This window comes from Lynx rufus, unplaced genomic scaffold, assembly GCF_022079265.1.
Source record: "Lynx rufus isolate CCGP_SWC_20201006 ecotype Redwood Valley unplaced genomic scaffold, mLynRuf1.p SCAF_1, whole genome shotgun sequence".
In the NCBI taxonomy this organism is placed as follows: Eukaryota; Metazoa; Chordata; class Mammalia; order Carnivora; family Felidae; genus Lynx; species Lynx rufus.
The window spans coordinates 173,534,819-173,555,129 of NW_025814823.1; the positions used below are offsets into that span (position 1 = coordinate 173,534,819).

Genomic DNA, 20,311 nt, shown 5'->3' on the forward strand with positions numbered 1-20,311 from the left:
GCCCCGAAGAAGTTCTCTTTTGTTTCTAGTTTACTAGTTGAGAGTTTTGATCAGGAATGAATATTAGATTTTGTGAAATGCTTTTTCTGTATGGATTGAGATGAACTTATAATAATCCTTTTTAAATTCGTTTTAATATTGTGAATCACATTGATCTTTGAATGTTAAAGAAATTCAGCATTCTTGGGACAAGCTCCAATTGCTCATGATGTATTATCCTTTCATAATGTTGGATTTGATTTGATAAAATTTTAATTGGGATTTTTGCACCTCTGTTTATGAGGGTTATTAGTTTGTAGTTTTCTCGTAATATCTGTGTTTGGTTTTGATGTTGGGTGATTTGGGCTTTATTGAATGAGTTGGAAAATATATCATCTTCAGTTTTCTGGGATAGTTTCAGTAGAATTGGTATTATTTCTAATTTAAGTGTTTGATAGAATTTACCAGTAAAGTCATCGGGGCTTGAAGTTTTGTTTGTGGGAAGTATTTTAACTACAATTTTGATTTCATTATTACATATAAGGCTATTCAGGTTAAGTCTTTATTTTTTTAAGGTAACTCTTGTTTTTTTAATTTTATTTTTTATTTTTTAAAATTTGCATCCAAATTGGTTAGCATATAGAGCAACAATGATTTCAGGAGTAGATTCCTTAGTGCCCCTTACCCATTTAGCCCATCCCCCCTCCCACAACCCCTCCAGTAACCCTCAGTTTGTTCTCCATATTTATGAGTCTCTTCTGTTTTGTCCCCCTCCCTGTTTTTATATTATTTTTGTTTCCCTTCCCTTATGTTCATCTGTTTTGTCTCTTAAAGTCCTCATATGAGTGAAGTCATACGATTTTTGTCCTTCTCTAATTTCACTTAGCATAATACCCTCCAGTTCCATCCACGTAGTTGCAGATGGCAAGATTTCATTCTTTTTGATTACCGAGTAATACTCCATTGTATATACCACATCTTCTTTATCCATTCATCCATTGATGGACATTTGGGCTCTTTCCATACTTTGGCTATTGTTGATAGTGCTGCTATAAACATGGGGGTGCATGTGTCCCTTCAAAACAGAACACCTGTATCCCTTGGATAAATGTCTAGTAGTGCAATTGCTGGGTCGTAGGGTAGTTCTATTTTTGGTTTTTTGAGGAACCTCCATACCATTTTCCAGAGTGGCTGTACCAGCTTGCATTCCCATTAAGTTAACTCTTTCTTGAGTGAGCTTTGATTGTGTCTTTCAGGGAATTTGTCCATTCCAACTACATTGCTAATGTAAAGTTGTTTTTAATATTAACTTTACCCTTTTTAAAATCTGTAGATGTATAATGATAACACCTCTCTGGTTTCTGATATAATTTCTTTAATCCTAATCAGTCCAGTTTTATTGCTTTTTGTTCATTGATTTTTCTGCATTGTTTGTCTGTTTTCTCTTTCATTGATCTCTTTTTTTTCTAATTTTTTTTAACGTTTATTTATTGAGAGACAGAGAGACATAGCACGTGAGCAGGGGAGGGGTAGAGAGAGGGGGAGACACAGAATCTGAAGTAGGCTCCAGGCTTTGAGCTGTTAGCACAGAGCCCAACGCGGAGCTCGAACTCACGAACCGTGAGATCATGTCCTGAGCTGAAGTCAGTTGCCTAACCAACTGAACCACCCAGGCGCCCCTCTTTCATTGATTTCTACTTTGGTATTTTTATTTTTTTGAAAAAAAATTTTTAAATGTTTATTTATTTTTGAGAGAGAGAAAAGGAGGGCCAGAGAGAAAGGGAGACACAGAATCTGAAGCAGGATCCAGGCTCTGAACTATCAGCACAGAGCCCGACGCAGGGCTGGTACCCATGAACTGTGAGATCATGACCTGAGCCAAAGTCAGATGCTTAACCGACTGAGCTACCCAGATAGCCCTGGTTTTTATTATTTCCTTTCTTCTGCTTACTTTAATTCCTTCTGTTTTGTTTTTTGTTTTTATTTTAGTGCACGAGTAGAGGAGAATAGCAGAGGGAGAGACAGAGAATCTTTTTTTTTTTTTTTTAAGTTTATTTATTATTTATAGTTTGAAAGAGAGAGTGAATGATCGGGGCTGAGGCAGAGAGGGAGGGAGGGAGAGAGCATTCCGAAGCGGGCTCCCCCCTGTCAGCATGGAGATGGACTCAGGGCTTGAACTCATGAATCGTGAGATCATGAACTGAGTCAAAATCAGGAGTCAGATGCTTAACTGATGGAGCTACCCAGGCACTCTTAGAGAATCTTAAGCAGGCTCCATGCTCAGTGTGGAGTCCATTGTGGGGCTTAATCACCTACAACCCTGGGATCATAACCTGAGCTGAAATCAAGAGTTGGTTGCTCAATTGACTGAGCCACCCAGGTGCCCCTAATTTTATTTTCTTAATGTGGAAGGAAGTTAAGGTCATTGATTGGAGACATTTATTTCTTTTGAGAATGAGAGAGCAAGTGGGGGAGGGGGAGAGCAAGAGGGAGAGAGAGAATCTTAAGCATGCTCCATGCCCAGCACCCCAGCACGGAGCCAGACATGGGGCTAGATCTCACTGGGGCTAGATCTTAGTCCTGAGATCATGAGTCTGTGTTGAAATCAAGAGTCAGATGCTTAACTGACCGAGCCACCCTGATGTCCCGACATTTATTCTTTTTGATATTGGTGTTTAATGCTATAATTTCCCATTAAAGCATGCTGCAGATTCTTACATGTTGTGTTTTCATTTTTATTCAATTCAAAATACTTTATAATTTCCCTTTGTGTTTTTGGGTTTTTTTGTTTGTTTTAGATTTATGGGTTATTTAGAAGTGTGTTATTTATTTTCTAAATACTTGGGAGTGTTTCTAGAGATTTTTTGTTACTGATTTTTAAAAAAAAAATTTTTTTTTTCAACGTTTATTTATTTTTGGGACAGAGAGAGACAGAGCATGAACGGGGGAGGGGCAGAGAGAGAGGGAGACACAGAATCGGAAACAGGCTCCAGGCTCTGAGCCATCAGCCCAGAGCCCGACGCGGGGCTCGAACTCACGGACCGCAAGATCGTGACCTGGCTGAAGTCGGACGCTTAACCGACTGCGCCACCCAGGCGCCCCTGATTTTTTTTTTAAGTTTTTATTTTGTTTTTTTATTTTGAGAGACATAGAGAACATGAGTGGGGGGAGGGGCAGAGAGAGAGGGAGAAAGAGAATCCCAAACAGGCTCCATGCCATTAGCATGGAGTCCCATGTGGGGTTCAGTCTCATGAACTGTGAGATCATGACCTGAGCTGAAATCAAGAGTTGGACACTTAACTGAGCCACCTAGGTGCCCCTTGTTACTGATTTCTAATTTAATTCCTTTGGCCGTATGTACTTTATATGAGTTGAATCTTTTACAAATCGATTGAACTTTGTTTTGTGGCCCAGAAAATCATTTATCTTAGTAAATATTTCATGTGTACTTGAGAAGAATGTGTTTTTTGTGTTTTTTTCCCTATAATTATCAATATAATCAAGTTGGTTGATATTGTTGTCAAATCTATATCCTTATTTATTTTCTGCAAATATTACAACTATTTTGACAGAGATACTAAATAAAGGCTCTTTGTGTAATTGTGGATTTGTCTGTCTCTTCTCAGTATTGTCAGTTTTTGTTTCATACATTTTGAAGTTTTATTATTATGTATGTAAACTTAAGAATTTTATCTCTTCTTGATAATTGATCCCTTTATCATTATGAGATTATATTTTTTATTGCTGGTGATATCCTTTGTTCTGACATCCACTTATTATGACATATATATAGCTATCCAGTCTTCTCTTTTTTTTTTATTGATAGGAAAATTCTTTAATCAAAACAAACTTGTATGTTAATATTTATGGCTTAATTAGAATAAATCTGTCCAAATTAAAATTGTATTAAGCACCAAATACAGAATGACTCGTTTGTGTTATGTAATAGAATTCCCTCAAAACAATGGGTCCTATTTCCTTTTTAAGATCTATGAAAAGCAAAACATCCAATTTTTGAAATAATTTAATTTTTCATCTACAGATGAATTAACCATGAGGTTAAAACATAATATATGTCACATGCGAATACTATTTTTTGGTGGAACTTACAAATCGTAGACCTAAAATTGTAACTATCTTGTCTTAATTTCCCCCCATTTACTTAGTTTTCAAACATGAGAAGTGTCTTTGAGCTATTGAAAATTACTCCATGAACTAATATTCAAAACAATATTTTTGGTATGCTGTCCTTTAGCTATATACCCATAAATGTTGTATGTTAACATTGGGTTTAATATAGAGACTGTCAAAGTGCCAGTACTTTTTACTTTTTCTGCTGCTTTGAAGAAATGAAGTGTACATTCTTTGCAATCCTGTCACATAAATGATACAGAAATGAGAATAAAGTTTCCTTTTAATATAGCCATGTTTTCCAATAGTGAATTTTTTTCAAAAAAATTTTTTTTTGTTTTTTTAATGTTTATTTATTTTTGAGAGACAGAGAGAGACAGAGCACGAACAGGGGAGGGACAGAGAGAAGGGAGACACAGAATAGGAAGCTTGCTCCAGGCTCTGAGCTGTCAGCACAGAGCCCAATGCACAGGGCCCAAACCCATGAATTGTGAGATAATGACCTGAGCCGAAGTCGGATGCTTAACCAACTGAGCCACCCAGGCGTCCCTCAATTTTTTAAAATGTTTTTATTTTTGAGAGAGAGAGAGAGAGAGAGACAGACAGACAGAGTGTCATTGAGGGAGAGACAGAGAGAGAGGGAGACACAGAATCTGAAGCAGGCTCCAGGCTCTGAGCTGTCAGCACAGAGCCTGATGTGGGGCTTGAACCTGCTAACTGCGAGATCATGACCTTTGCCAAAGACCAAAAGCTTAACCGACTGAGCCATTCAGGTGGCCTTCAAATAGGTTACTTTTTTAATGTGGTATTTACTTAAATTTAGTATATAAGCATCAGAGATTGATTTTTTTCTCCCTAAATAAGAAAATACAACTTCTATGACTTCCTTAATGAGTTTGACTTAAAAAGAAAACTTAGGAAGTTGAGATATTACTTAAAAACAAACTTGTTTTAAATTTTATCTACTAGTGCTTATTAGGGGTATTAGATGGTTCATTTCAAGAGGGTTAATAACCCTAAACCAGACTTATTCCTGTATATAATCCATTTTGTTTTGTTCAGGACAGTCCTGTGATTTTACTGAATTCCCAGGCACAAAACTAAATTATCTTCAAGTTTTGTACTTTGTACAATTGTCACTTCAACTTTAGTTAAGTATCTGGTTCTGTTACAGAAAGGCATAAAGATATTGTTACAGAGAAGCAGAATAATGTAACACCATGTAGACTGGGAGATTAAAATGGACTTTTGATAAAAGGAGAGAATCAGTATTTAGGTAGATGTAGCATTTATTTTTAACTTTATTTATTTTGAAAGCAAGCGAACAGGGGAGAGGCAGAGAGTGGGAGAGAGAGAATCCCAAGCAGGCTCCACACTGTCAGCATGGAGCCAGACGTGGGGCTTGAACTCACGAACTGTGTGATCATGACTTGAGCCGAAATCCAGAGTTGGATGCTTAATCGACTGAGCCACTCAGGCGCCCCCTAGATGTAACATATTTTATCTATCATAAATTTCTTTGCCTTTTACAAAACTCATGAGTGAAAGGACAGTCTGTAAATCCAAGATTTAAAAAAACTGCACAAAACCCACGATATTTGGGGAAAAGGTTTATACAAAGTTTTTCAAGTGGAAGTTTTTTCTGTCAATTACGCAATAACATATACACTAATTGAATATATGTCACAACCATAATTCTAAATTTATCATTTTCTAAATGGAATTTCCTCATATTTGCTGTAGGATAAGCTTTTACTATTACACAAGTACAGTGAACAATAATGTTTAGTTACTTTTAAGCAAAGTAAAGCAGTTTTCTTTCTCAAAGTGAGTTTTAAACATCAAAACAGGCCTATAAAATTTTAAAACTTTTCAGCAGTCTCAGTATTTCAAATGAAAACCATTATAAACTTCTCAAATGATCTTTATGTTATAAATCTGTCAACCTAGTTACCTAGTGTAGAATTCTTCAGAGATTTTTCTGTGTCTTTGCTGGATGGCTTTTTGTTAGTGTCGGCCTCATGTTTGTGTTTGCTTTCTTTGTTGTTACATTCATTATGTTGTGGCCATTAAGCTTGCTTTTGACTTGTCTTGCATGCTGTTTTTCCCCATCCTATTATTTTAAATCTATTTGAATCTTTACATGTAAAGTATATTTCTTATAGTTAGCATGTATAGTTGAGTCTTGCTTTATTATCCAATCTGACCATCACTGCCTTTAATTTTGTTGTGTAGACCATTCACATTTTATGTGATTATTGGTAAGGTTAGATTTGGATCTATCATCTTGCTGTTTGTTTTCAGTTTGTTCCATCTGTTCTTTGTGTCCTTTTTTGACTTTCTGGGTTTTCTTCTGTATTAATCAAGTCTTTTTTATGATCTCATCTTCCTTTTTTGACTTACTGGTTATAACTCTTATTATTTTAATGGTTTATTTAGAGATTTTAGTATGTCTATTTTGCCTATCATAATGTAACCTCATGATGTTATACCACCTCATGTATAATGTAAGCATTTTATGATAGTTTACTTTTATTACTTTGCCCTGAACTTTATGTTATTGTTGTCATGTGTTTTTTTTTGTACATATATTATAAGCCCCATAGTACATTGTTATTATTTTGCTTAAACAATCAGTTTTTGAAGCTAAGGAGAAACAATCATATATTTATCAGTGGTTTCCATTTTTGGTGCTCTTCAGTCCTTTGTATAACTTTATATCTGGTGTCATGGTATCATGGTTTTCAGTGTGATTGGGCTGCCATAGCAAAATATTATAGATTAAGTGGTTTAAAGAACATAAATTTATTTCCTCACAGTTTTGGAGACTGGAAGTCTAAAATCAAGGTGCCAACAGGGTCATTGTCTGGTGAGGACCCTCTCCTTGGGTTGTAGATGGCTACCTTTTCACTGTGTACTTATATGGCTTTTCCTCCCTGATGCACTGGTTGAAAGAGAGTAAGTTCTCTGGTGTCTCATTCTATAAGATACTGTCTAAATATCAATACATTGGGGATTAGGACTTCATTGTATGAATTTTGGATGGGTGTAGGGGGAGATGTGATGACACAGTCTAGTCCATTGCAGTGTTCCTGCTGCCTCTAGGGCTTTACTATTTCTTGTGAGTAGGTCAGATGGCTGAAGGTACTGCTTCTCTTTGTACTTTCTCAAGTACTGGCTGTTTCTTCTTTGTTTCACGACAGTACTACTGACCCGGAGGTGGGGTAAGTACCCTCTTACTTGTTTCCAGACTTACTAGAAAAACCTAGTTTGAAACACAAACCATTGTGGTAGGCCTGCTACCCCACCCGTGAAGTAGTCATCTCCTATCCTCCGGGTCACCTGCCTCTCACCAACCATCCCACTTCATGACCATTCATTGACAATTTTAACAGCTACTTATTAGACTGAAGCATATGAAGTTGCAGTTTTTGTAGGTTCAACCTAAGGTATGATCTGTCCAGTATGCTGGCCTCTCAGTTCCCTGACCTTTTGGCTATCAACTCCCATGGATCATACCATGTCAGCCTTTCTCAAGTGGGGTTCGGAGAGAGAAGTAAGCCCAAGACATCCACTGTATGTAATGAATTAACCTCTGTCTTTTGCATCTAGAATGGTTTCAGTTATGTACCATCCTTGGGAGAAATAAGGAAACAGCCAGTTCATTTTCTGTGTTCTCTGGTTCCTCAACCCTGGTTGAACCTGTCAGTAATAATTGTGCCACTTCCAAGATCTTGTTTTCAGATCTCCCATTCTTTGGTGATCACCACCACCTATCTTTTCCAACTCACTCCAATACCCTAACTGCAATAATCCTTCAGCCACACTAGGACGTCTAATTCCAGACTATCACCTTTTCATTGTCCCATTACCCTGTCATGTCCTCACTTCTCACTAATTTAGATTTCATTGTTATCATATTAACAATTCCCTTGAATATTCTCTCAACTCATTTCTAATTTCTGTTGTACTCCCTGGCAAAACCCAATTTTGGTTAAATCCAACCCTCCATCTATTTATTTGTGTCCCTACGTAAGCAGCACAACAATGCTGACTGGGTTCACATTATATTTAAGGCCATAAACCTCAAGTGGCCCCTCAGTACTGCCTAGCAATCCACATGTTTCCACAGTCTGTTTATTCCTCTACTATCCCAGAGACTCTGTTGCTTCTCCTCTGCTGTCCTTAAACCTCCAATATCTATCCTGACTCGACTGTCACCATTCTTCTTTGTTTTGATACAACAACTTTGTCTCATAAATATGATTCACACATTATATAATTCACTAAAAGTGTAATCCAGTGGTTTTTAATATATTCATAGTTGTGCAGCTATAACCACTATCAATTTTGTAGCATTTTCAGTAACTGAAAAAGAAACCTGTTCCCATTAGCAGTCACTCTCCATTTCCCTGCCAACATCCAGCCTTAGGCAACCACTCATCTACTTCTGTCTCTATGGGTTTGCCCATTCTGGGCATGCCATATAAATGGAATCATACCATATTTGGTCTTTTGTGACTGGGTTCTGTCACTTAACATATGTTTTAAAGTTCATCCGTGTCATAGCATGTGTCAGTACTTCATTCCTTTTTTTTTTTTTAATAGCAGCTGCACCATTTTATACTTATATCAACAATATACTAGGATTCTAATTTCTCCACATCCTTGGCAACACTTGTTATTTTCTGTGTTTTTTAAAAAAATAATTATTATAGGGATGCCTGGCTGGTTCAGTTGGAAAAGTTGTGCAGCTCTTGATCTCGGGGCTGTGAGTTCAAGCCCCATGTTGTGTGTAGAGATTACTTAAAAATAAAATCTTTACAGGAAATTATTATAACCACCTTACTGAGTGTATAGTGGTTATCACATTGTGGTTTTGATTTGCATTTTCCTAATGTCTAATGATCTAGATCATCTTTTTATATGCTTCTTGGCCATATCTAAGAAATATCTAAGTTCTTTGCCCATTTATTAGTTGCAATTGTTTGTTGTTCAATGGTGTTAATTTTTATATTGTGCCTATTAAATCCTTATATATATGATTTGCAGATATTTTCTTCCATTCTCTGAGTTGTCTTTTTCACTTCGTTGATGGTGTTCTTTGATGCAGAAAAGCTGTAAATTTTGATGAAGTCCAGTTTATTTCTTTTGTTGTTTGTACTTTTTTTTTGTTGTTGTTGTTGTTTGTACTTTTGATGTTATATCTAAAATTTTTTTGGCAAATAGAGTCATGATAGTCTTTAAATGTTTATAGTTTTTGCTCTTTGATCCATTTTGAGCTAATTTTTGTATATGGTACGAGGTAGACATATGTGTATGTGTGCATGCATGTCTTGTGTAGTTTAAAATACATATAAAACTTAGCATTTTAACCATTTTAGGTGTACAGTTCAGTGGCATTAAATATATTCACATTGTTGGTTAGTTGTAGGAGTTTTTATATACTGTGGATATTAACTCCTTTTCAGATACCTGGTTTGTAAATATTTTCTCAGACTCTGCAGGTTGCTTTTTTACTCTGTTAATAGTACCTTGATGCCCAGTAGTTTTTAAGTTTTGCTATAATTAAGTTTGTTTTTTCTTTTGTTGCTTGTGCTTTTGGTGTCATATCCAGGTTATCATTACCAAATCAAGTGTTATGAAGCTCTCCCCACTATTCTTCTAAGAGTTTTAATATTGTAGCTTTTACATTTAGGTCTTTTGTCCACTTTGTGTTAGCTTTTGTATATCATGTGAGATAGGGATCCAGCTTTGAATATGTAGATTGCTTTGGGTACTATTGACATTTTAATAGTATTTGTTCTTCCAATCCATGAACATGGAATATTTTTCCATTTTTTGTGAGTCTTCTGCAATTCCTTTCATAAGCTTTCTGTAGTTTTCAGTGTATAGATTTTTCACCTCTTTGGTTAAATTTATTCCTATGTATTTTATGATTTTTGGTGCAATTGTAAATGGCATTGATTCCTTTATTTCTCTTTCTGCTGCTTCATTATTGGTGTATAGAAATGCAACTGATTTCTGTACATTGATTTTATGACTTGCAGCTGAATTCAAAATAACACCAGCATTCTTTACAGAGCTAGAACAAACAATTCTAAAATTTGTATGGAATCAGAAAAGACCCCGAGTAGCCAAAATAATATTGAAAAAGAAAACTAAACCTGGAGGCATCACAATTCTGGACTTAAAGCTGTATTATAAAGCTATAAACATCAAGACAGTATGGTACTGGCACAAAAACAGACATATAGATCAGTGGAACAGAATAGAGAACCTGGAAATGGACCCACAAACATATGACCAACTAATCTTTGACAAAGCAGGAAAGAATATCCAATGGAAAAAAGTCTCTTCAGCAAAAGGTGTTAGGAAAACTGGACAGCAACACGTAGAAGAATGAACCTGGACCACTTTCTTACACCATATACAAAAATAAACTCAAAATGGATGAAAGATCTAAATGTAAGACAGGAAGCCATCAAAACCTTTGAGGAGAAAGCAGGCAAAAACTTCTTTGACTTCGGCTGCAGTAACTTCTTACTCAGCATATCTCTGGAGGCAATGGAAACAAAAGCAAAAATGAACTACTGGGACCTCATCAAAATAAAAAGCTTCTGCACAGCGGAGGAAACAGTCAGCAAAACTAAAAGGCAACCAACCAAATGGGAGAAGGTACTTGCAAATGACATATCTGATAAAGGGTTAGTATCCAAAATCTATAAAGAACTTCTCAAACTCAATGCCCAAAAAACAAATAATCCAGCAAAGAAATGGGCAAAAGACATGAATAGACACTTTCCCGAAGAAGACATCCAGATGGCTAACAGACATGTGAAAAAATGCTCAACATCACTCATCATCAGGGAAATACAAATCAAAACCGCAATGAGATACCACCTCACACCAATCAGAATGGCTAACATTAACAACTCAGGCAACAACAGATGTTGGCAGGGATGCGGAGAAAGAGGATCTCTTTTACGCTGTTGGTGAGAGTGCAAACTGGTGCAGCCACTCTGGAAAACAGTATGGAGGTTCCTCAAAAAGTTAAAAATAGAAATACCCTATGTACTACTAAATTGTAGTAGTAATTGTAATTGTAGATAAATTGTACTACTAGGTATTTATCTAAAGGGCACAGGAGTGCTGTTTCATAGGGGCACATGCACCCCGATGTTTATAGCAGTACTGTCTGCACTAGCTAAAGTGTAGAAAGTGCCCAAATGTCTATTGACAGATGAATGGATAAAGAAGATGTGACATACATATATATATATATATATATATATATATATATATATATATATATATATGATGGAATGTTACTTGGCAATCAAAAAGAATGAAATCTTGCCATTTGCAGCAATATGATCTAGAGTGTATTATGCTAAGCAAAATAAGTCAGAGAAAGATAAATATATGATTTCACTCACATGTGGAATTTAAGAAACAAAACAGATGAACATAGGTTAAGGGAAGCAAAAATAAGATAAAAACAGGAGACAAACCATAAGAGACTCTTAAATATGGAGAACAAACTAAGGGTTGTTTGCAGGGTGTTGGGTGAGGGGATGGGCTAAATGGGTGATGGGCATTAAGGAGGGCACTTGTTGGGATGAGCACTGGGTGTTATATGTAAGTGATGAATCACTAAATTCTATTCTTGAAACCACTATTACACTATATGTTAACTAACTTGGGTTAAAAAAAAAAAAGCAGGTAATCACACACACACACACTCACTGAAAGAAAGAAAAAAGAAGATAGGGGTCCAGCTTTCTTCATTTGCATATGGGTATCCAGTTTTCCTAACACCATATGTTGATGTTTTAACTTTTAACCTACGTTTTTATATTTTGATTGCGTTTCTGTTTTTTTTTTAAGCTTTATTTATTTATTTTTGAGAGAGAGAGAGGGAGAGAATCCTTCACACAGGGTTCAAAATCTCACCAACCCTGAGATCATGACCTGAGCCACAATCAAGAGTTGGATGCTTAACCAACTGAGTCACCCATGTCCTTTGATTTGGTTTCTTGTACAGTACAGTTTGGTCTTTGTATTTTTATATAAACTGACATTGTTTTTAAAAGTGTTGTTTTAGAACCATTAATATTTAATAAAGTTATTGAGGTACTTTAAAATTTACCATCTTTCGGGGCACCTGGGTGGCTCAGTTGGATGAGCGTCCGACTTCGGCTCAGGTCATGATCTCGTGGTCTGTGAGTTCGAGCCCCGCGTCGGGCTCTGTGCTGACAGCTCAGAGCCTGGAGCCTGCTTCGGATTTTGTGTCTCCCTCTCTCTCTGCCCCTCCCCCACTCATGCTCTGTCTCTCTGTCAAAAATAAACATTAAAAATTTTTTTTTAAATTTACTGTCTTTCAGATTTTTTTGCATTGATTTTGAGTTTTCTCCCCATCCTTCTTTGTTTAATTTTTGCATATGTAGAATGTTTGCCCTGTTGGACACATCAAATCTGCAGAGAAAGGTATACTTAAATTACACTGCTCTCTATCCTGTACTCACCTATTCCATATCCCTTTCCCTGTTGATAATCAGTTTTATTACTTGGTAATTCTTGTTGATGTTGCTTTAAAGAAAATTAAGCCCACACATGTTTTCTTTTTTTTTAATTTTATTTATTTATTTATTTATTTATTTTTTTTAATTTTTTTTTTCAACGTTTATTTTTGGGACAGAGAGAGACAGAGCATGAACGGGGGAGGGGCAGAGAGAGAGGGAGACACAGAATCGGAAGCAGGCTCCAGGCTCTGAGCCATCAGCCCAGAGCCCGACGCGGGCCTCGAACTCACAGACTGCGAGATCGTGACCTGGCTGAAGTCGGACGCTTAACCGACTGCGCCACCCAGGTGCCCCCACACGTTTTCTTAATATTAGTTTTTTATATGTGAAATGTAGTATACATATTTGCATTTTGATTTTTTCTCTGAACAATATATCCTGCAGGTTATTTTTTTCATTCTCTTACTTTGTTACATTTCTTCAATGAGCATCTTTAAATTATACTTGAATTTGTTTACCTTTGGAGACGTAGTAATTCAGTTTTCTTTTTTTGAGATGGTTTTGTCTGTCTTCAGTTTCTTTCCTGAGTTTTACCAACTTTGATTTCATTTGGTTTTTATTTTTGTCTGGTTACGGTTTGTGTTTTTAGATTCTGATTCTGCTTTTCTTTTCTTTTTTTTTCCTTTTCTTTTCTTTTTTCTTTTCTTTCTTGATACAGAGCACAAGCAGGGGAGAGGGGTAGAGGGAGAAGAGAATCTTAAGCAGGCTCCATGCTTAGTGCAGAGCCTAATGCAGGGCTTGATGCCATGACTGTGAAATCATGACCTGAGCCAAAATCAAGAGTCGGATGCTTAACTATGCCACCCAGGTGCCCCAGATTCTGTTTTTCTTAATTTCTGGATGCTTCTTTGTAATCTATTGGGACATCGTATTTTCTTTTCTATGGTGGTGTTTAGTATGGGGGATAATAATGTTCATAAGCTGAAATGGGTTTTTTTGCATTTTCTTTTTGGTTTACATTTGCTTGGTTTGGAATTTCTTTTTTTACTTCTGTCATTTACTGGGCAGATGTCCTACTTTAAAAGTTCCCCTTTATATCTTTAGTGAAGTGTAGTTTCTTTTATGGAATATACTGTTAATATTAGTGAATTGTTAGGGTGGGGAAGATAGATTGACATGTCCTTTTTTTTTTCCTTTTTTCTTCAGGAGTCTTCCTTTTTGTTTCTCCTTCCTTTGTTTTCTTTCAATGACTCAGAGGGCAGCAGTTCTTCCCAGTTTATCTCCCTCCCTTCCAGTAACACTGCATCCCTGTGGTTGCCACTTTTGGTTCTTCTCACCTTTAAGCACTTTATTGTAGCTAATTATGTGAAGTACCATATCTTGGACCTTTGTTTAGTGTTTGGCCATAGTGTTAGACTTTCTAATCAGGATAATATTTTCTGTGCTTTAAGTTCTTTAGTTTCTTTTTCATGGAGTCTCTTAAGTGTCTCCCTCCTCTGTTTTGTGCACCCACAGGGTTGCAGCAGCAATGGATGTTCTGTGGGAATTTATTTTTTATTTATTGCTTGCTGCTTATATGATGTTTGTGGTTTGTTCTGAAGACACTGGTCATAGTTGGCGTTTTTTTCTTGCCTTTGTGGTCTTGTGGTTTTTCTGGAGGATTTGTGGAGAAATTCAGATTTAGATGATTTCCATTGTTTTAAAATTTTTTCATTTTCAACCATTCTGGATCACTTTATTATAGTTCTGTCTTTGTATGTAATCTTGAATTGCGTTTTATTAGATTATCTTATATTCTCTATATCTATTTTATATTCTTTGCTGTTTTGGCTCTTTGTTTTGGCATATTTTTTGGCATTTAGGAAAGTTTTTTTTGTTTGTTTTAGATATTAAGTGTCTTTAAAATTTTTTTTCTTCAAGTTTATTCATTCATTTTTAGAGAGAAAGAGAGCACAAGCAGGGGAGAGGCAGAGAGAGAATCCCAAGCAGGCTCCACGTTGCCAGCACTGAGCCTGATGCGAGACTCGTTCTTCTGAACCGTGAAATCATAACCTGAGCTGAAATGCAGAATCGAATGCTCAACCGACTGAGCCACCTAGATGCCCTTTTCTTCTTTTTTTTCTTAAATGTTTATTTATTTATTTTGAGAGAGAGAGAATGTGTGCATGTGCGCATGTAAGCAGGGAAGGGGCAGAGAGAGAGAATTCCAAGCAGGCTCCACTTTGTCAGCACAGGGCCTGTCATGGGGCTCAGTCTCTTGACCTGTGAGATCATGACCTGAACCAAGTCAGAAGCTTAACTGACTAAGCCACTCAGGCACCTCTGAATTTATAAAAAAAAATTTTGGGGGGCTTGTGCTCACCCAGTGCGGGGTTTGTACTCACCTGAAGCAGGACTTGAGCGCACCTGAAGTGGGCTTGAGCTCACCTGAATTCAACAGGGCTTGAGCTTATGTGATGTGGGACTCAAATTCATGAACCGTGAGATCATGATCTGAGCCGACGTCAGAAGCTTAATGACTGAGCCACCCAGGTGCCCAAGATGCTCTGATATTCTTACTTCACCATCAGTTGTGGGTACAAAACCAAACTTAGTATGTGAAGGATCATATTTCTGACTAAAACTAGAATGAAAGTTTTGCCCTTTGTCTCCTCACAATCACTTTATTTTACTGCTACCGCTGCATTCAGAAAGATTTGGGTTTTTTGATGACAGAAGTCAGTGAAGCTTGTTTTTAAATCTAATTAAGATTAAAAATAATTAATCAATAAGATTATTGATTGTATGGGAGATGCTCAGTTGGTTGAGCGTCTGACTCTTGATTTTGGCTCAGGTCATGATCCCAGGGTTGTGGGATCGAGCCCTGTGTCAGGCTCTGTGCTGAGCGTGGAGTCTGCTTAAGATTCTGTCTCCCTCTGCCCCTTTCCCCCCTCCCGCATTCATGTTCTCTCTCTCTTTCTAATAAAAAAGAATAATATATTTTGAACATAATGTGAGCTTTATTTCTTTCATTTAATCATATTAAAGTATAATTAAAACAGGCTTGATTAAAACTTAAAGTGATAATGTTATTAAATTAATGTTTGCATTTTCTCACATATTTATAATACTTTGGATTTTACTGAATAAATTTAACATACCACATATAACATGGTCCTTCTGCAAATGGAAGTCCACTCATCATGTGCTTGGATATTTTGGCAGTGTCAGATTGCTGTAAGTTTCTAAGTGCATATTTTCATTTTCTATGCTTATTTTGTTAGAGCAGTAACAAGGAGTGTGCTCATCTGTAGATCATGTTTTCAGTAGCATTGATTCAGGTTTTACAGTGACAGAATATTCTACTCTGAGCATTATTGTACACATCTTTGTGCTTGTGTGTGAGTGTATCTGTAGTATAAATTCCTAGAAGTATATTGGTGGACAAAGAGTTTGTGCATTTATGATTTCAGAGGTTATTGCCAATTTACCTTCTAACCATATTCCACCCATTTTATCCCATCTAGCATAAGAGTACCTGTTTCCCCACATAAAGTGATTTATAACACATTTTCTTTTACTATTAATATAGGTTTAAAAAAGTATGTAATTATTTTTATTTAGATGTTCAAAGTGAGGTCGAGCATCTTTTCATATACTTACGAGCCCCTTGTGTATTTTTCCTCATGAGATATATTATGTGTTTTGCTAAAGGCAGAGGTTATTTTTTATTTATTTTTTATCTTTAAATTTACATCCAAGTTAGTTAGCATATAGTACAACAGTGATTTCAGGAGTAGATTTCTTAATGCTCCTTACCCACTTAGCCTATCCCCCCTCCCACAACCCCTCCAGCAACCCTCTGTTTGTTCTCTATGTTTAAAAGTAAGGGAGGAGGGGCTCCTGGGTGGCTCAGTTGGTTAGGAGTCCGATTTCAGCTCAGGTCATGATCTCAGTTTGTGGGTTCAAGTTCTGCGTCGGGCTCTGTGCTGACAGCTCAGAGCCTGGAGCCTGCTTCAGATTCTGTGTCTCCCTCTCTCTCTGCCCCTCTTCCTCTCAAAAATAAACAAAAAAATTTTTTTAAAAAGTAAGGGAGGAGGTTAAATATTGGTCTTTTTATTGATTGTAAGAGCTCTTTATATATAAAGAAAATTAGTACTTTTCCTAATAATTATGTAACATAGTTTTCCCCAGCTCTATTGCTTTTTTTTTTTTTTTTTAAGTTTATCTGTTTATTTTGAGAGACAGAGTGTGTGAGTAGACGGGAGGGTCAGAGAGAGGAGGAGAGAGAAAGAGAATCCTAAGCAAGCTTTGCACTGCCAGCCTGGAGCCTGACTGGGGGCTCGAAGCCACAAACTGAAATTATGACATGAGTTCAAACCAAGAGTTTCACTTAACCAACTGAGCCACCCAGGTGCCCTGCTCTGTTGGTTTTTAGGTACTAATTTAAAATAAATGAGTACACACTGACTTTAATCATACTCATTTTTAAATCTGAATCGAGCTTTCCCTGTACTTTAGTGCGTGTTTAATGGTGTTATGCAGATATTTACATGAGTGTCCATTTGACACATGATAGTGTCAATATATTATGTCTTTCAGTTTTTATGATTTTTGTTTCAGATTTATATGTTTTCTTTTTTGTACCATAAGGGATCTATTTCTGATGTTTCTGTGAACATTTACAATAGCCACTGATTCTGCAGAGGTTCATTGGCCTCTATTAGTTGTAGAAGATGTGGAAAGAGTACTACTTGTAATCATAGCCATTCTGATGATATTTCTTATTTTGCAACAGGAACAAAAGGAAGAGAACGGATTGCAGAAAATGAAGACAAAACAGTCAAATAGAACAAAGTGTTTGGCTAAAAGAAAAATTGCACGTATGTTTTCATTTTTGTGTTGAGAATACTTTGAAAATTGCAGCATAGAATTGATACTAGTTTCTTCATTAGGAAGAGGTTTGTCAGATTAAGGATGTATGTGCCTATTTATTCTGGATTCTTTTGAAATTTTTAGGATTCACTGTTTCCTATAGCTTACACAGTTGACTTATGCGTAGAGGGTTCAAATTAAAAATGTGAACTTCAGAGTTAGGCATACTTGGATTTGAATCCTTGTTTCAGCCCTTAGTATATAGTCTTTAGGCAAATTAGTACTTTCAGACTACCTCTGTTTTCTTTCTTTCTTTTTTTTTTCTACCTGTTTTTTCTTACCAATAAAATACAGATATAACAGTGGCTCAAATAATGGTACCTATTATAATGGTACTATTTTTATCATGTTAAACAAAATTCAACCAAGTAAATTTGAAGATCTGATTGGCTTATTAAATGATTCATGAATCAGGCAACATTCCATCTGGCAAGTAGAGGGATGCTCTGAGGAGCTGTTTGAAATGGAAGCTTTTTATAGAAAGGAGGGTGGGGCAAGAAAATTAATAGCAAAAAAAAAAAAAAGGATTGTTTCAGGCAAGATCACTTTCTCTTACTGGGAAGGACAGGGGTCTTATTAGGTAGATTATGTCATTTTCCTTTGGGGGATGGAGAGAGTTTATGTGATAGATTATCTCATTGGTACTTAATCAGAATATTCCTGATTTACAGGTTAAGACTTACATTAATGGGGGAAGTTGAAACTACAGTTAGATTAGTTATTAAGCCCCAGTTTGGTGACTTGGCCTGGCACAAGTGATGACATTTTGGGCCCGTGGGCTTTCTTGTTAACATTCATTAAAATTGTAAGGGAGAAATTTCTCCTGTGTGTCTCCTCTACTCTTTTTTTTTTTTTTTTTTTTTTTTTCAACGTTTATTTATTTTTGGGACAGAGAGAGAGACAGAGCATGAACGGGGGAGGGCCAGAGAGAGAGGGAGACACAGAATGGGAAACAGGCTCCAGGCTCTGAGCCATCAGCCCAGAGCCTGACGCGGGGCTCGAACTCACGGACCGCGAGATCGTGACCTGGCTGAAGTCGGACGCTTAACCGACTGCGCCACCCAGGCGCCCCGTGTCTCCTCTACTCTTAACACTTCGCTGTGGTCATCACACGTGTTGGGGGTTTTCCCCCACACCAAACAATTCTCTAGTTCTCAGTCAGACCCTGTCTGGTATCCCAGTTTAACCAATTCTGACACTGCCTGCCTGGAGATAGTGTCAGATCCCACAGGTCTGCCTTCACTTTTGATGGCAACTGCAAGTCCATGTCGTTACCTGTGCATATGTCTGACTGGCTATAAAGTGGTTCATTTGACCCCCTCCTAGGGTTTGATTAATTTGCTAGAATGGCTCACAGTACTCAGCGAAACTGTTTACCTACCAGATGACTGGTTTATTATAAGGGATGTAGTGCAGGAACAGGTAGATGGCAGAGGTGTATAGGGCAAGATATGAGGGAAGGGCTGCAGAGCTTGCACGTCCTTTCCAGGTTGTCACCTTTCCAGTATCTTCACTAACCTAGAAGCTCTCCAGACCCTGTAGTTTACAGATTTTTATGGAAGCTTCATTATGCAGGCATGAGTGATTAAATAATTGGCCTTTGCTGATTGGTTCAGCCTCCAGCCAGCCCCTCTCCCTTCCCTCAAGGCTAGGGGACAGGGATGAAAGTTTCAGTGCTCTAATCCCCTGGTTGGTTCCTGCATCCTGAGAGGCTTTCCCAAAGTAAATGCATTAACATAAACTCAGGTATGGTTGAAAGGGATTGTTATGAATAACAGAAGATGCCTTTATTGTTCTTTTCACTCAGGAAATTCCAAGGGTTTTAGGAGCGCTGTGCCAGGGAACAAAGGTCAAACATATATTTATTAGTGTAGGTCACAGTATCACAAAAATTTTTTCGTTGTAGATTTTGCTTTGTGAAGTTACTTCATTATTATTTTTGGCATTTTAATGTGATGTGAAGTGTTCATTTCAGTGAATTTTTCAAAAGATATGAAAACTAGTTGAAATTATTACAAAGGTTGATTGAAAATAAACAAGGCTTTATTTTACTGTTAATTTGAATTTCAGTGATTTAAGGTAGAATTCTTAGCCTTGTAAAATTGACCACACACAGTTCATTGTTGTGAAATCATTCCATTATGTCTAGAGGTAGCTTGTCACTAGGTTAGATCTGTTGAATGTACCCAAGTTATTTTCAGTATTGAAAATTGATAATAGTTATTTTTTGGGATGTGATCATCTTTATCAATTGATAGTTAAATTTATGTCATCATTGGTGGACTGTTGATAGTTGCCTGTTTGGTTATTCTAGATCTTTACAATCAAATTGGGTTTTATTTTTTTATTTGGTTGTGTTATGCTTTTTTATCTGGTCTGACAATCCTTTTTATCTTTTTAATGTATTTTGACAACTTTTGTCTTTTAGTTGTCTTTTTTTTTTTTTTTTAAATGTTTGTTTATTTTTGAGAGAGAGAGTGAGACAGAGCATGAGCAGGGGAGGGCCAGAGAGGGAGGGAAACAGAGAATCGGAAGCAGGCTCCAGGCTTGGAGCTGTCAGCACAGAGCTGAATGTGGGGCTCGAACCACGACCATGAGATCATGACCTGAGCCAAAGTCGGACGCTTAACTGACTGAGCCACCCAGGCGCCCCCTGTTTTTTAATTGTCTTTCACATTTACATTTAATGTAATTATTGATGTTACTGAATTAAAGTCTGTCATTTGAGAGCCATTTGTTCCAGCTGTTCTTTGTCTTTTTTC

At 36.9% G+C, this 20,311-nt stretch overlaps 1 protein-coding gene across 3 annotated transcripts in view; it reads left to right on the top strand.

Moving 5' to 3' along the window:
• UIMC1 (ubiquitin interaction motif containing 1) overlaps positions 1-20,311 on the top strand; it is a 119,590-nt gene that overhangs the window by 18,560 nt on the left and 80,719 nt on the right. For all 3 annotated transcript variants that reach the window (XM_047090689.1, XM_047090702.1, XM_047090694.1), the window contains exon 3: positions 17,413-17,497. In XM_047090689.1, the coding sequence (XP_046946645.1) occupies positions 17,413-17,497 (85 nt within the window). The remainder of the gene's footprint in view (positions 1-17,412; positions 17,498-20,311) is intronic.